The sequence below is a fragment of the Cydia amplana genome, chromosome 5, assembly GCF_948474715.1.
Source record: "Cydia amplana chromosome 5, ilCydAmpl1.1, whole genome shotgun sequence".
In the NCBI taxonomy this organism is placed as follows: domain Eukaryota; kingdom Metazoa; phylum Arthropoda; class Insecta; order Lepidoptera; family Tortricidae; genus Cydia; species Cydia amplana.
The window spans coordinates 18,909,771-18,926,233 of record NC_086073.1 but is presented as its reverse complement, the minus strand read 5'-3'; the positions used below and the strand labels follow the sequence as shown (position 1 = coordinate 18,926,233).

The window sequence follows — 16,463 nt, the reverse complement described above, 5'->3', positions numbered from 1 at the left end:
TAGTGTAGTTGAACTAACGTGTTAATGTTAATAGCAAATTGGGTAGAGCTAGAGAGTCCATTTTTTTCATATTGACCTTTGCTATTATTGGCCTAGCGCTTTGCATTAAACATTATATTTTTTTCTGATAATTAAAACAATACAAAAATTAACATAAAGCTGGTCAAGCAAATCATGTCAGTAAAAAAACGGCGCGAAATTCAAATTTTCTATGGGACGATATCCCTTCGCGCCTACATTTTTCAAAATTGCCGCCTTTTTCTACTGACAAGATCTGCTTGACCAGCTATAGGTACTTATATGGTCTAAGAGTAGAAAGGTGAGAAGACACGAAAATTTTATAATTGCGACTGAATGAACATTTGTAATATTCCGTTCGTTAATGGGCCCGTTCCGTTTAAAAATTCTTGAGTAATAATATACCTTCCTACCCTAATATGGACTACTTATGTACTTATTCGTCTTGCACATTGCCAAACTTTAAATCTGTTTTCCTAAAGTATACACTTATGTTTTTTACTATATGTACATAATGTGTGGTGTGTATAGGTATTTTATTCGAGGTGACGTAAAGAGTTAAATCGCAGGCAGGTTGTTTGAATAAATTTGTGGTTTAATTAGATAACCTGATATTTTTAAATCGCATCCAATACAATCGCATAAGATGATTAGTAGTATCGTTCCAGTGACCCCATCTCACCACATCATTTCTTCCGCAACTGACCCAAAAACGGAAAATTCCTAAACAGGTTTTTATGCAACACTCTATTAACATCCACAATTACGGATGAATGTATATTCTCATCTGAAGAATCCTTTCGAAACGAGTAGGGGACCGAAGAGTAGGGGTGGTAAAACGGAGACGCACTCTCTTCTCGTGATACAGCCCATTCGACCGTCGCCGCGTGCAGCCGATGCCACACGCGTAAAATAAAAACAAATTGTCTATGAATTTTCCCGCCAGTTTTTAGTGACGTTTTGATTTTTTAATTTAAATCGTTTAAGGAGACTGTTAATTTTTGGTGATTAAGTGCATTGTTGGATTAGTGGACTGTGTTGTGTGATGACTGGTAGTGCACCATGAGAGGCTTATGGTTGTTTTTGCTGCTGGCGCATACGGTTTGCGCCATCACCGGACCTAGGGTCAGTATTGTGATTTTTTAATAATAATTTAGGATTAGTTTTTTAATAAATAAAAACGGTTTATATCCCGTATGTATAGCTGGTCAACCAAATCTTGTCAGTAAAAAAAGGCGCGAAATTCAAATTTTCTATGGGACGATATCCCTTCGCGCCTACATTTTTCAAATTTGCCGCCTTTTTCTACTGTCAAGATCTGGTTCACCAAGTATACAATGTAATCATGCATGTTTTTATTATTTGTCTTCACGTCTTTTTATCGAAGTAGCCACTGTTTTATTTTTTTTTTAATCCAAAAGGAAAACTATACTCTAGCAATAAGCGTGAAATACGTCATTTTTGTCGAAGAATGACCGTCGTGCCTACATTTTTAAATCTGCCGCACTTTCTACTGACGTAAATGGCTTAATTGCCAAGCTAGGTATGGCCAAGGTATGGCTAAAAAATCTATTTGTTATACCTATACTAAAACAAACCTTAGGTTTGGAATACACATTTAATACCGAACTAAATTTATAACTAACTTAAAATTACAAAATCTCAAAAATCTTAACCTAAACTATTATTATTGTTATATTATATTTAACTTCGTTTATAAAAATAGTATTTCGAGGAAAATAAAAAATAAATTATAAGTTATTTTAGCATATTTAAATAGGGCCGTGCGGGCGATGCGGTCTCAGCAGAGCTAGGTACGTATAATTTGCTTACATATGTAAATCTTATTGAAATTATAAAATTAAAATGTTGTAGGACACTGGAGCGTCAAAATATACCTAGGTACTTAAAAAAACTATTAATCTTTGTTTAATCATATTTTAAAAACGTTTTTCTTAACATTAAATTTCTAGGTACATTTTAACCTTTGACCTTATTATAAAATAAACACTTACCTATGTCAATTATTCTCAACAATAAAACTAAATTTTAATTACCTGCCATGGTAATTACTTACCTCATAACATTAAAGTTCTTAGTTTTTTTTACCAGGTTCACGATATAAAAGCGAAAGTTCATGTCACGTAATCGTATAATTACTCCCATTTACTACTGATTCTACGATAAAAGAAAGTCCCCATATCATATCGTGTGGCACTTTCCAAAACTGCAGTTTACCCAGATAATTTGCACACTAGGTAATTAAAACCGGCTAAACGCATTTACATAATCATAGGATCGTGACTTAAAAAGACGTAAAAGTTCATATTTCTGCGATATTTGTGTAATAACGGACATAATGGCATATTACGCAATATTATCTGAAGTGTTTATTAACATTAAATGTCGTAAAAAGTTTCACCAAACGACCAGATTATGTTACTTACAGACGTTCAAAACTGTAAATGTTTGCTTATAGCTTGTATAATAGTATTTTATACAATCGTGATATAATAGAGAGCTTTTAAGTCGAGTACCGTGCGAGGCCACGAAGCTTGCTGAGTTAGGTACGCGATTTAAAAGCTTGATTATATCACTATTGGATACAATATTATACATTTTCTACGAGTCAATAAAAATAATACTTTTTCGACTATACAACCTAAATAATTCTACAAATCTATTTACCTACTGAAAAAGAGGCTCGTTAATGCTTTTGTTCTATTGTTTGGTTTCGTCTTCTTGAATGCGGCGACCATTGAGGTATATAACAAGAGACGACATCTCAAACAAAATGTTTCCGCACCTCAGAGAAGTGCATGCAGAAGTGCAAAGTCATTATAGTTGAATCGGGAGCCCATAGTGAAAAGTATGCGATTATAGTATGGTATACGAAGTCTTAATTCAACCATTAATGTCGCAGAGTAAAAAAAAAGCACTTGTTTGTTTCGGTGACAATTTAAAAAGTTTCTGCATTTTTTTAAAAACATTATTTTACTCTGAGCATAATATGAAATTTGCCAAAGGATATAAATATGAAAAAAGTTAGCTTTGTATTAGGTATTTTGTCATATATATTGTATGTAATGAGTGAAAACAGTTGTTCAACTCAATAGTATAGTTTCTGGTCATTTGTCAAGCTTACTTTGCAACTTACCATAGGTACCATAGAAAAGTAAAGTGGTATCCAGATGAGACAATTTTTCGCCAATCTGATGAAATTCTCCGATCGAATCAGCAGGTGCGGACACATAAATGCCAATTTTCATAGTAATTATCTATGGAATGCAAATTTCCTGATCAAATCGACTGATTTGATCAGTCCCTTCTGGATACCACTTAAAGCGACTTTTTCAAACAAAATGCGCAACATTGTAGCGCGTTTAAAGGCGCACGTGCACGTCACGCACACGCAAGCCGGTGTGCACAGGCCTTAATCTTAAACCGAAGACTAACGCCTTGAACTTCACACGCACATTTGCACAATGTGTAGAGAGTGAAACGTTTTGTTTTGACAACGGCGCCCGCTTAACCGCCTTCAATTGTTTTGTTTCTCTGCATTTTTAAAACTATATGGTAAATGTGCGGATGCTGACTTTCTTTCTGGACTTGTAGCAAGTAATTATCTTTACTGGATTCGTCTGACGAATAATGAGTAATTATTGTCACCATGCAAGAGCTAAATCATGAATCATGACAGAAACGAGTGAGACATAGAAATCGTTTAAATATCTAACGGACAATAAATCACTTATATAAGCCAAATATGTACCTACCTTCTTAAAAAATTATATAATATATATTATGATCCAGTTAAAAACAATAACACGTATTGCTTAGTTTTGACAATTTCTCATTTTTTGTTTATATCAAAAATTATTAATGACACTTTAATTGTAAACAAGTCTTTATAATTGGATGTAGTCGTTTTTAGCTGAAGTTATCAAATAATTTCCATTATGAAGAACGTGACCTTTGCACCCATGTTATGTAAACGTTATAGCTAAAATTGCAACCGTTATCAATCCAAACTGAATATGTAAAACATACATTCGAGAATAGATAGAGCAAAAGTACTTAGAGATCGTATCTAGAGTTTAATTCATCAAAACTCTCTTGCATAATGTGAATTTTTTATCTCTTAATGCAGTAAGAATGTTCGATGTATCATATCAAATTAAATCTTAACAAGATTTCAGCTCATTATGAAATAGTTTGAGAGAGCAATCTAGTTGTTCATGCAGAAAATTAACTTCTGCATGTGTGGTTTTCTTTGTATGTGACTCACAGAGGGTAATAACATTGTAGTGATTCTATATAGATACCTAAATCGAGCATTGATCTTCTCATTAAATACATGTCCTTTCGAAGTTCGAACGTCTTTTAAAATTCAGGATATTTAAATAAATAACGGAATAGACATAGATACAATAACAAGACTTATAACTAGGTATCATTAAAATTAAGAAACTAAATAAATTAAAACTAATAACATAAAGAAATGAAACTTGCACCTATCTTAAGTCCCCTAGAGTCCCCTGCGGTAGGGTGCCCATAAGGCTGGCTACATTTCCACGCTGAATACGAGTAGCTATGCCTATTCTTTGGCCTAGGAATGAGCCAGCCCTAGGGTCACCCGTAGATTCAATCAGTCTTGTTATAAATATATTTAAATAGATACCCCATGTTCTAGAATCTAGGCTATCAGCAAAAATAAAATAACGCCAAAACCTTGAAATGACCCAAATGTGTAACAATTACAACATTACGAGGGGCGTTCAAAATATTCTCGGTATTGATATCTTACAACCTCTTCTAAAATTTCTTTCGTTACTGGCCGCTAAGGTTTATTCATTGACATTAAAAAAAAGTATAATTCGAACCGAGATGTTCTTTTGTTTTTCTGCAATTGCTGAACAAACATGAACATCATGTGGGAATTGACAATGTTAACTAAATTAGAACATCGATGCGTGATAAAATTCTTGACAAAACAAGGTAAAAATCAAAAAACCATAAAAGAGGAAATGGATTGTGTTTACCGTGAGTCTGCTCCTTCTTTATCTACCATTCAAAAGTGGTCAAGCGAGTTTAAACGTGGAAGGGAGAGTGTTGAAGACGACCCTAGACCTGGCCGGCCTGTAGTAGCTACTTCACAAGAAAATATTGATAAAGTGGAAAAACGTATATTGGAAGATGGTCGAGTGAAGGTAAAATCTATAGCACAAGTAACCAATCTCTCTATTGGTACCGTACATGATATTATCCATGACCATCTTAATATGTCAAAAGTAAGTGCAAGATGGGTTCCGCGAATGCTGACTCGGCTTCAAAAAGACATGCGTGTAGCTTGTTGTTCCGATTTTATTGACCTGTGCGGTGAAAATCCTGATGAGGTGCTGCAAAGAATAGTTACTGGAGATGAAACCTGGGTTCATCATTATGACCCAGAGAGTAAACAAGAGTCCATGCAGTGGCACATTAAGGGTTCAGCTCATCCCAAGAAGTTCAAGGTCATCCCTTCAGCTGGCAAGGTCATGGCCACGATATTTTGGGATTGTGAAGGAGTATTACTGATCGATTATAAAGAAAAAGGTGTAAATATCACAGGACAGTACTACGCTAACATTCTACGTCAATTAAAGGATGCAATCAAAGAAAAGAGGCGAGGAAAGTTAACCAAAGGTGTTATGCTTCTGCATGACAACGCCCCCGTCCATACTGCTCATATTGCCAAGGCAGCTATTGTTGAATGTGGGTTTGAAACTGTTACTCACCCACCGTATAGTCCGGACTTAGCCCCCAGCGACTTCTTTTTATTCCCCAATCTTAAAAAGGATCTGCGTGGAAATAAATTTTCCGATGATGAAGCATTGAAGGCGGCAGTGGAGGAGCATTTTTACACCAAAGATAAAAAATATTTTTATGAAGGATTAAAAAAAATAATTGATCGATCTTTTAAGTGTATGAACATAGGGGGGGAGTATATTGAAAAATAAAAATATCAAACTTTTCGTACTTGTTTGTTTTCATTCTCATACCGAGAATATTTTGAACACCCCTCGTAGATCTACACTATCTAATTTCAATAGAGTTCATGAAAGGTCACCTTTATTTCAACTTTGGTGACGACCTGAGATTCCTTAAGAAACACCCACTTACATAAGAAACCACAGGCTTAATAGTTACGAAGAATGCAATAAGTACCACATTTTGTGGCACAGCATCAAGTTACGAAGAATGCAATACCACATTTTGCGGCAGGGTAACAGATTGTTTCTTGCGTCAATCCATCCGGGTTTCGCAAAAAATAGACCTGAGGGCCTACCGCGAACCACGTTCGACGTGTTACCTCCCTGTCACGCTTACGTACGAATTTACAAGTGCGACAGAGAGGCAACACGTCGAACGTGGAACGTGGGCGCTCTGGCTCTGACTACGCACAAGGGGCCGATTTTTGAATTTCGATCGCTCGATTTCGTCACTCGAAAATCGGTGGAAAACGGCTAAATACAGATTTTTGAAATACGAGTGATATAAATTGGGAATCTATTGGTATTGACCACTCGTTTTCAATTCTATTAGTAGAATTTACAGGCCTAGTAGTGGATATATTACTGACCGAAATACACGAAACCGAGCGGTCGAATTTCAAAAATCGGTCCCCAGATCGGATGATGGTAGCATGACGTAGGAGGAAACGGGGTCATTCGAATCATGAATTTTGGATGATTTTAGGGGGAGGGGGGGGGGTCAAAAATCGTCATAAATAGATGACGTAATCTATGAACAGCCCCTAATGTGCAAATTACTAATTATAGTTTGTCAAAGGACTATTTCATTTCAAATATAGACCGAGAGAATCATACTATTTTTGTCTTACACTAGTACTAGCACCCAAAAGAAAAGGATGAGTATAGTTTTCCTGGTTCTTGACTGACAAATTGGTTTGACCAACTAGAATTCCTTTGACAATTACTATTACAATATTATCGCGGTTTACATTGAAGCTGAAAGCTTCTACAGACGTTGCAACAAATGGCATGCGATCTTAAATATTGCTGGCTAAGTTGAAGCAATGAATTCAATCGAATATAGCAAAATTCAATCGAAAATATGAAAATATGATTGGTGGATGCAGTTGGTGCGCTAGAGAGGGTATGCGATCAAGTTCACGCAGTCGCTAAAGGCGGGATTCCACAAGTGTGCGGCACTGTGAGGCACAAGCATGTTCAGTGCAAAAATGCTTGTGCCGCACAGTGCCTTACACTGGTGGAATCCCCACTTTAGCCATTTTGTTGTTTTAGCATCAGGGGCCCGTTTCAAAAATGCTTGTAACTTGGAATACAAGTGGAAGTTCCTTTCTAACAAAAGCTGTCAAAAAGTGACATTCGCTTATATTACAAGTTACAAGCTTTTGAGAAACGGGCCCCCAGGTCATCGGACCCGCTAAATATAAACACAGTTTAAGTAGGTAATTGTAAATTTTCTGAAGTTGGACTTTTGAAGCTTTTGTGTGGTTTCTTTGAAGTTGTGAAAAGAGGAAAGAAAGCTAATGTTTTATTTTATGGCAGAGAAAAGAGAACTAAACAATAACAGTTTCCTGTAATACATCATTTTACTTAGTAACACAAACAATAGGTACGGTTTGAAAGTAAAATTTTGTAATTAGCTTGCCGTCAAGTTATTTCCAAAGCGAGTAGAGTCGGACCAAACTAACTATGCATGGAATTTGTCATAACAAGGTATGGCAATGCCATCATTAAATGTCAAATTTCTATGAAAATAATTATGATGATACAATGAAAATTCAAATCTTTATTTCAGACAACTAGTGGCCCGTAGGTAAATACTTTAATAACATGTATACATTATAAAAAATAATGACACTCTTTTATACTACGTCGGTGGCAAACAAGCGTACGGTCGCTTGATGGTAAGCAGTCTCCGTAGCCTTTGGATGCTTGCAACTCCAGAGGTGTTACATGCTCATCACTTAATTCTGTTTAAATCGGTGCAAAGTTAGTTAAGTAAGACGGGCTCTACTAGGTACCTAAGCTACATTTTAATTTACTATATTGTCATATTTTTACAGAGAATATACTCGTATAACTTATCAAGTGACTCTTAAATTTCACCTAAGATATGGTTAAGTTTGGTCGAGATTACAGCCATACCTAAAGTGTCTTTCAATAGAACTTTTGCTAACAATGTAAACAAAAAAATACATACATACTAAAATTACTATGCATACTGACACTGACACTAAAATTGACACTGAATGTCAATTTACTAGTAACTTTTGTTTACATAGGTAGTTAGCAAGTTCTATTGAATGATACTTTATTCGAACTTTTGATACCTACGTCAAATATTAGACGGATATGTCAGTGTCAAACAAGTGTCAAAAGTGACGTTTCTTCAAACAAAAACGTCACTTTTGACACTTGTTTGATCGTTTCTATATCTAATATTTGATCTTATAGTTCGAATATGGCTGATATACAAACATACATATTTAGGTAACAAAAGAAAAGAGACTATTTAACTCTCAGTTTCATACCGAGGTTTCTACCCGTAATACCACAAGGTTATGTGACCGCGACACGGGACACACAACAAAACGGAAAGCTGCCGGTCGACTCGCGCGCAGACGATGATGCGCGCGCGGCGCTGGTGAAAGTGGAAGTCGAGAGGTGACGCGTCTGCCCGAAGGCACCCATGCCTTGAGAGTAGTGTTGAGTCGCTCACTCGTGAGGCACCTCATTTGTACCACTCATTTTGATCATTTGTCGCAGTACTTCGTACCGAAAAATGTCTTACTTCACTCCTCTATTCATTTTACTTGATTCTAAAATTATCTTTCTCCTAAAAGTTCTATTCTTAACCTCCAGAATTGCACTCCAATTAAATGTTACTATTTATTTATTTATAAAGGAAGTGATGAATACATAAATATGTATATACATTAAATATTTTTGTCGCCGTTGGAATTAATGGAATAATCGACGCTGAAAATATGCTAGTACCTCACCTCATTTGAAGTAAGACATTGTAACACCTCATTTTAGAAAATGAGGTACTCATACAAACTCATTTTAAATTGATGTCCTACCCATCACTACTTGAGAGATTAATGGCGTTTTCATAAACGGCTGCTAACTTACAGCCATATTCGAACTTTAAGATACGTCAAATAATAGATATGGAAACGATATAGATCGGATATGTCAGTGTCAAACGTGACGTTTTTGTTTGAAGAAACGTTTCATTTATTTTAATTGAAAATTAGCGAGATAAAAAAAAGGGTGGTTAACTAATGAACAACTCACCCTAATCCAAAAAGGCAATTTCGGCCAAAATAAAAGTTACGTATTTGAGTTACATCGTGGGCGTTATTATTAATATCATCATAGTCATATCATGTCTCGTTACGTCCGTGTTACAACATCGGACATTCAGAAATCGAACAATGAGAGCTAGTCTCTGTAATCGCCGATAGATGACACCATTTTAATATGTCCGTTATGGTTATTTGAAAAGGTATTTAATTTACATCCTATTAAGGTTAAATCACACTGCATTGCGTAGTTGCATAATAATATTTACTGCAGAGGTACATATGGCGCTACTTTACCGCACTCGTGTGATAATTAGCACATTACGTAACCATTTCGAAAAATTAAAGCGGCATTTGTGCTGTAAAACGTTGTACGATACATTTACGAATAAGAAATTCGCAACTCGTGTCGATTTAAAACACTCCTTCCTTTTTTTCGCACTTGAATCGTAATGTACTATTTATTACGAATGTGTAATAAGCGCAACGCAAGTGATGTAGTTACTATGTAGGGAGTCAGAACTAATTATAACATATACTTTCTGTTGGGCATAAACTTTGTATAATGTATTATATTTCTATTAGTGAGAACCTATAATTGGCCTTATGATTATATTGTAATTTCTGTATATAGTGCTGTTGGTTTTCCATGTACTAAAATAAAATAAAATAACAATTAACGCCTCGAATTTAGGAAAGTAAAGGCAAGAGAAAGAAGAATATCGTCACAGACAATTCTTTGTTTTTAAAATTGCCGCATTATCAAACATCGCGCACCTACTTAATACCAAAGTTACTACTTATTCGCGTTTAAAGCTAATATTGCTAATGTCCAGTCACTTTTCTATAACTATTCGACTGGAACTGGACCACTTGTTTGTTATGTTAATAAGTTGAAGTGACGTAAAAAATGGTAGACTGTAATTAAAACACAAAAAAGGTGTCATAATAACTTCATGTAACTGTATATCTACTTGACACGGAGAATCTAAGAGTATACTCGTATTAATAATGTTTTAGGGTTCTTTATAGGATAACTCGTGCGTCTGTCCGTCTGTCACAGCCTATTTTCTCGGAAACTACTGGACCAATTACCTAAGTTGAAATTTGGTACACTTATGTAAATTAGTGACCTAAATTTGGACATGTACTTAACGTAAACAAATGAATTTTAAGGGTCTCTATTGTTTCCCAAATAGTTTTAAGCCATATATATAATGTATTGTTTGCCCGCATTTTCGTTAGTCATAATTTATTTGGTTCAGAAACGCGTCACTTTTCAGGATTGCCATAAAACAGACCTATTTAACTTAACCTAACCCATCTATAGGATAACCGACGAAAAGCCTGAAAAGTTAACGGTTTCAGTTTTATGACTAATGATAATATGACAAACAATACATTATGACTTAAAACTTTATGGGAAACAAAGGGACCCCGAATTTTAAACATGAGAGCCACTTTTGGGCGGTAAATAAGAAAGTTTAAAAATAAAGTTTCTCAAACTATAGGTATATACCTACCTACCTACCTATAATTACCTATACCTACCTATAATTGAAATTAACTTTATAAGAACTGGCCCCATTTTTTTGCCCGGAAGGCCTGTCCTTAGATAATGTCAATGACAGAAACAATGTAAAAATGCATCCCGCCTGTATGGACCCAGCGTAAATATTATAGCTTCTGTACGGCTACCATCAGTTTGTCACTGACATAAACGCCGTCGAGAACGTAATTTACTTTCTATACATCTCGCTCGCACTCGCATATTAGTGCAAACGGGATGTATAGAAAGTAAATTACGTTCTCGACGGCGTTTATGTCAGTGACAAACTGATGGTAGCCGTACAGGTTCCCTTAACTTTGTCTACAGGAAAGACGCGAACGAGTTAAGCATACCTACTATAAAATGTGTATGACCCACTTACTTTAAGTAATTATCAATTTTAATCCTACAAAATTAGGCACCTACCTACATCGTGTTAGAGGTCACAGGCAGACAATAAATTTGTTTTTCTACTCCCGTACTTTTATTTGTCATTTAAAGGGTCGTGCACACACCTTTAAACCCCTATCTTATAGATGTCAAGACAAGTCTTTAGTCTATTACTATTCCGCAAAAAAGTATTTGTGCATATACGCAGTATCTTTTTGGCACTTTTACGATACCTCGTGTATTTGGACACTTTTGATCGGGCCGTCGAACAATCATAATGTTTACGAATTGTTTACCAGTGCACGTCGTAAACAGAATATTAAAACAGCATAGAGAGCGCCGCGAAAGCACTTTCGTTGTTTTCTGGAAACTCCCATTACCAATTATCATGCCAAAGGCGTGGAGTGGACCAATAGAATACCTAACTTTAGGCACTGAATAAGTTTTGTCACAGTCTATAAAACAATAGTCATTCGACGAAGCCGTCTAGACAGGGCAATCGTGCGGGGTGCGAGGGGACGCGCGCACCCGAGCTGCATGCATCGCCAATGTTAGTAGCTCGGTACTACTTAATAGGGCTATCGTGTCTCATTTGAAATGTTTGTAATTATCTGTTATGTAAAAGTCTGTGACAACCCTATGTACTGTGTTCTTATGCGGTGTCGGCATTTACGCAAAATCAAAGGCGTCGGTCCACAGTTATGTACTTTTTACACTGCAGTGGTTTTGTTATACCTACCGTAAAAATAAATGGCCTTACTTTGCTCCCCTATATATGATCCAAGACTGTAAAATGTTTTAAAGTTTAATATGTTCCTTTATTTTTATGTATTTGATAAACATTATACTTCTCAGCCAAACTAAAATTATTGGTTAAAGACTGTGTTAGGTGCACGGAACTAAAATTATACATTTTATGAGTAGAAAGCGCTGCTTAGCTAGTTTTAAAGTGACTGGCTTTTCAATAGCCAAGAAACATGAAAGCATACAGTAACATAGATTTATTTGAGCCTAATCGTGTACTAGAGTCGTATTAATGAGACAGCCAGTAAATAAAGGTAGGCCTTTTCAGAGATTTCTCTTATTTATATCAGACGAGCGAGAGTACAAAGAATGATTTACCTACATTTTAAGTGATGTGACTTATGTAGGTACAGAATTTATGGATACCACTTTAAGATAAGCTCTTATAGATTAAAACAAAAAAAACAAACGCAATTGTTACGCGTTTGGTTTTGCAAGTTATTATCAGAGATATCAGCTAGGGCGGCCACGGCGCTCAAACGTATCTGAACATACACTTTATTAATGTCTCCATCGAGATTAAGTTTTCGTGAGACATAATTTAAAATTGTTTAAGCAGTTTAATGTCTTTGCCGCATGACAGAAAAACATATACATGCAATACATGCAAATCACTAAAAATCTTGTCGTGACAGCCCGTATAATAATGATCTTTTTACACAAACAATAGGCAATAACAATACACACATGTCATAATGCCGTCAAACAATGTTAATCCTTTCTCTACTGTTTCTCTACAACTGACATCTGTGAACGTTTCCTACAATAAGTCTAAGAAATCTACGTCTAGTTTCTAGACAGTTTACATAACTAATATCTGGGCGACCGAGCTGTGCTCGGAAAATATATAAATACTCAAATATGCGCGTTTTCGCAGAGATAAGACCTAGATCGTTTTTTCACCGCCCAAAATCCCTATACTTATAGCAAATTTCATCGAAATCGTTAGAGCCGCTTCCGAGATCCCCGAAATATATATACATACAAGAATTGCTCGTTTAAACTAAAGGTATATGAGATAGAAATAAATGGATAAAGCCTACGGCTTATTTAGACGGCGTGCGAACTCGCATGCGATTTTAGTTAGGTACCTACATTGCGGACTGTTGGTTACGTCCAATTCAACCGACCGATCAAAACCCGCAATGTAATGAAACTCGCATGCGAGTTCTCGCGTCATCTAAATGAGCCCTAGAATTGAACACAACGTGTTATACAATTCAATTAAAACTATTTATGGGAGTTTGACTGTTACTTAATATGTAAAACCGTGTATGATCGTATCATCATGGGAAATAATACAAGCCATTACGACATCTTATCGTATTTTGATGAAATGTGGGTGTTCTGTTATGATGCGTTTAATTTTATGTAAGAAGCTATAAAGTTTTGTTGAATGTGCCCTTAATATTGTGACCTACATTTTTCATTATGTGAAAATTATTTCGTTCTTATCTGTCTATTGAGTAAGGTAAACGTACCAGTGCTCGACATGCTAATGCCCAATAGATGGCACCCTGCTGTCACCTCTATTGACAATGACTTAAGTTTCAAGATGACATGTAGGTACTGGGACCGCGTCGAGCACCAATAGGGAGTATTACTGCAATGTTTGGCCGCCAGAGTGCAGCACTAGTGACTTAAGTATACCATAGAGTAACTTATACATACTGTACCTTAAACTGTTTTTGACAAGTTTTCACAGACAATCAAATATGACATTGATACATCAAGGAGGTTTGCTTACAAAGGGCCTACCGGGACACGCGAAATCGAAACTCAGCTATCTGCCTCTTTATCGCTCGAATATGCAAGAGTGATAGAGAGGTTAGATAATAAAATGTCGACTCTCTCGTTTGCGGTAGACCCTTAGATTGTTTACTTGTTGTTGATGTGGCGCCCGCCCCCTACGCAGACTTTCGCGTAATATTCACACTCCAAGTACACTCTACCTTACGAGGTGCGGTCCAAATATTTCCGGCTGGAATGATTTGGCCGTTTCAAAAAAAAAACAATATGTAATTTTTATTGTCATTTATCCTGTTCTTTTGGATATAGTTTTTGGGTTTCTATTGTTTGCGGTTTTTATTTCACGGCGATTACAACTACAGAAAGTGTAAACTTTTTTTCAAGCTTACAGCGAAGTAAACGAAGAGCGTGCTCTCAGGAAGTTTTGGATGCCTATAAAAAACATGGAAAGAGTTTTCTGGAGTCAATTGTTACTGGGGACGAAACAATGGTTTTGTACTATTATTGCCTCTATAAAAGAAAATCGAAGGAGTGGCGTCGTCATGGTGAACAGTGGCCTCGGAAGGCGAAGGTAACGCAATCCACTAAAAAGACCGTGGCTACCATGTTCTGGGATTGTTGTTTCTTTTATGAACATAAAAGAAAGTAATACCACGGTGACTGGCAGCTACTAGAGGCTACTTAAACAACAGTTACGAGAGGTGATCAAGCACACACTTCGGGGAAAACTTAGCAGAAGTGTGCGCCTTCTCTACTACGATGCCCCCATTCACACTGCTTTAATTACCAAGGCTGCTGTTGCAAAGTGTGGCTTTGAGGAAACTCGCCCCCTACCGTATAGTCACGACCTGGCCCCTGAGTGACTACTATTTGTTTTGGAAACTTAAGGCAGACTTAAGGGGAAGACGATTTTCTTCAGATGGTGAAGTGACCCATGCGGTTTACGCCCATTTTTAGGACAAACTTTCAGAGTACTACAAGGGGATAGAAAAGATAATTTACAGATTTAAAAAGTGTGTTGAAATAGAAGGGAAATTACCTATATCGAATAATAAAAATAGTTTTGTAAATGTATGCTCTTATTTTCTATGTCAGGCCGGAGACTTTTGGACCGCACCTCGTATCTTGGTTCTTTTAGAAACTTGTGTACTTACGCAGGTTTTATTGACTAGGAATATATGTATTTATTTATACACCAAACAGAGAGATCTGACGGACATATCTGTATACATATGACTGTATGACATTTAGTTCCAATTCCTAACTCATCACTAAGTCTAAGGCCTGAGTGGACGCTAGAGGTGGGCGTGCAGCGGAGCGGGGCGTGCAGCGGAGCGGGGCGTGCGGCGTGCATGTTAAACAAATATGCAAAAGTATAGTAGCGGCCTTAGTGCACGCTGCTCAAATCACTTGTGAGCCCGACGCCACGCTGCACGCCCCGCCGAACGCTTCACTTCGAGCATCCACTCAGGCCTTACACTTACACTAACCCACATTGCAAGTAACAGTTATGTAAAGCGTCCGCACTTGCCCGTAACACATCAACCCAATCGACTGGTTGCGCTAATCTCAGTTCCATTCCAAGAAGCGATCGGTTTCTCCGAGTTCTCCGACGATCATTCACTGTGCTAATCCTGTGGTAAAAACTATTTGTGGATTTGAAGTTGATGTATTAGTTTTCTGTATAAGTTGGTAAATTTTTGATATATATAATGCCACGCGATATTGCATCGGCGAAATCGCGACGTTACAAGAAGCGGCGTTAATATTTTTTAAGAATCTGTTATAGATTTTTACAGTACATATGGTGCTACTTTACCGTGTCGAAAATTTAAAGAGCCATATGTAGGTACTGTAAAACGTTGTACAATAAACGTGCGAAAAGGTAATTCACAACTCGTGTCGGTTTAATTAAAACATTCCCCGAAGGTCGGGGTCGTGTTTCAATTTATCGCCAGTGCCACCTTTTGCGAATTTTCTACTTTTCGCACTTGTATCTTAATGTACTAATTAAAAGGCGGTATCGTAATTTAGCGGTCTTGACATCACTACGAGAACCGGGGATAGAGCAACACTATGACGTCTGTCATCTAGAGATCGGTTTTTGCGCGTGATCGGCGTCGCGTATTACCTAAGTCCAAAACTCTGATTATTATTGTGATTCCCTAATAAATATTGTTTAAAATGGTGCTCTGGTGTTTTTACCCTTACAGCTTCAGAAGTGCGATAGTGGATTCCCGCCTACTACGATATAATTTGTCGAAATTGACATTACGAAATTTACCGCGCGTAGTCCTTCCTTGTTTCATTGTTCTGATCGTTAATCTGATTGTAATGAGTAAATGCACCAACACCACTCATCAGTTAGGGACTTAAATATACAAAGTCCAAGATTGGTGTCAAAATCATACCTACAAGAATAGCCTACAAAACTAACCTGTGCCGGCTATTGGCTGGCGTATCGTACCTTTGCCGTGTGTTTTGTGTGTTTTGTGTTTGATTTCAGATACCTATTTCAGTTTATGTACACCAATGATCATGACTGTCAAAAATAAAACATATTGACAGTGCAATAAAGCTGCTGGCATGTATGTATTACAATATTCACAGCAG

The 16,463-nt window shown here is 36.7% G+C and overlaps 1 protein-coding gene across 1 annotated transcript in view; it reads left to right on the top strand.

The window, feature by feature from the left end:
• The first annotated feature begins 777 nt into the window (after window positions 1-777).
• LOC134648313 (uncharacterized) overlaps window positions 778-16,463 on the top strand; it is a 33,351-nt gene continuing 17,665 nt past the window's right edge. The window contains exon 1 of the mRNA XM_063502807.1: window positions 778-1,143. Within this exon, the coding sequence (XP_063358877.1) occupies window positions 1,081-1,143 (63 nt within the window). The 5' untranslated portion in view covers window positions 778-1,080. The remainder of the gene's footprint in view (window positions 1,144-16,463) is intronic.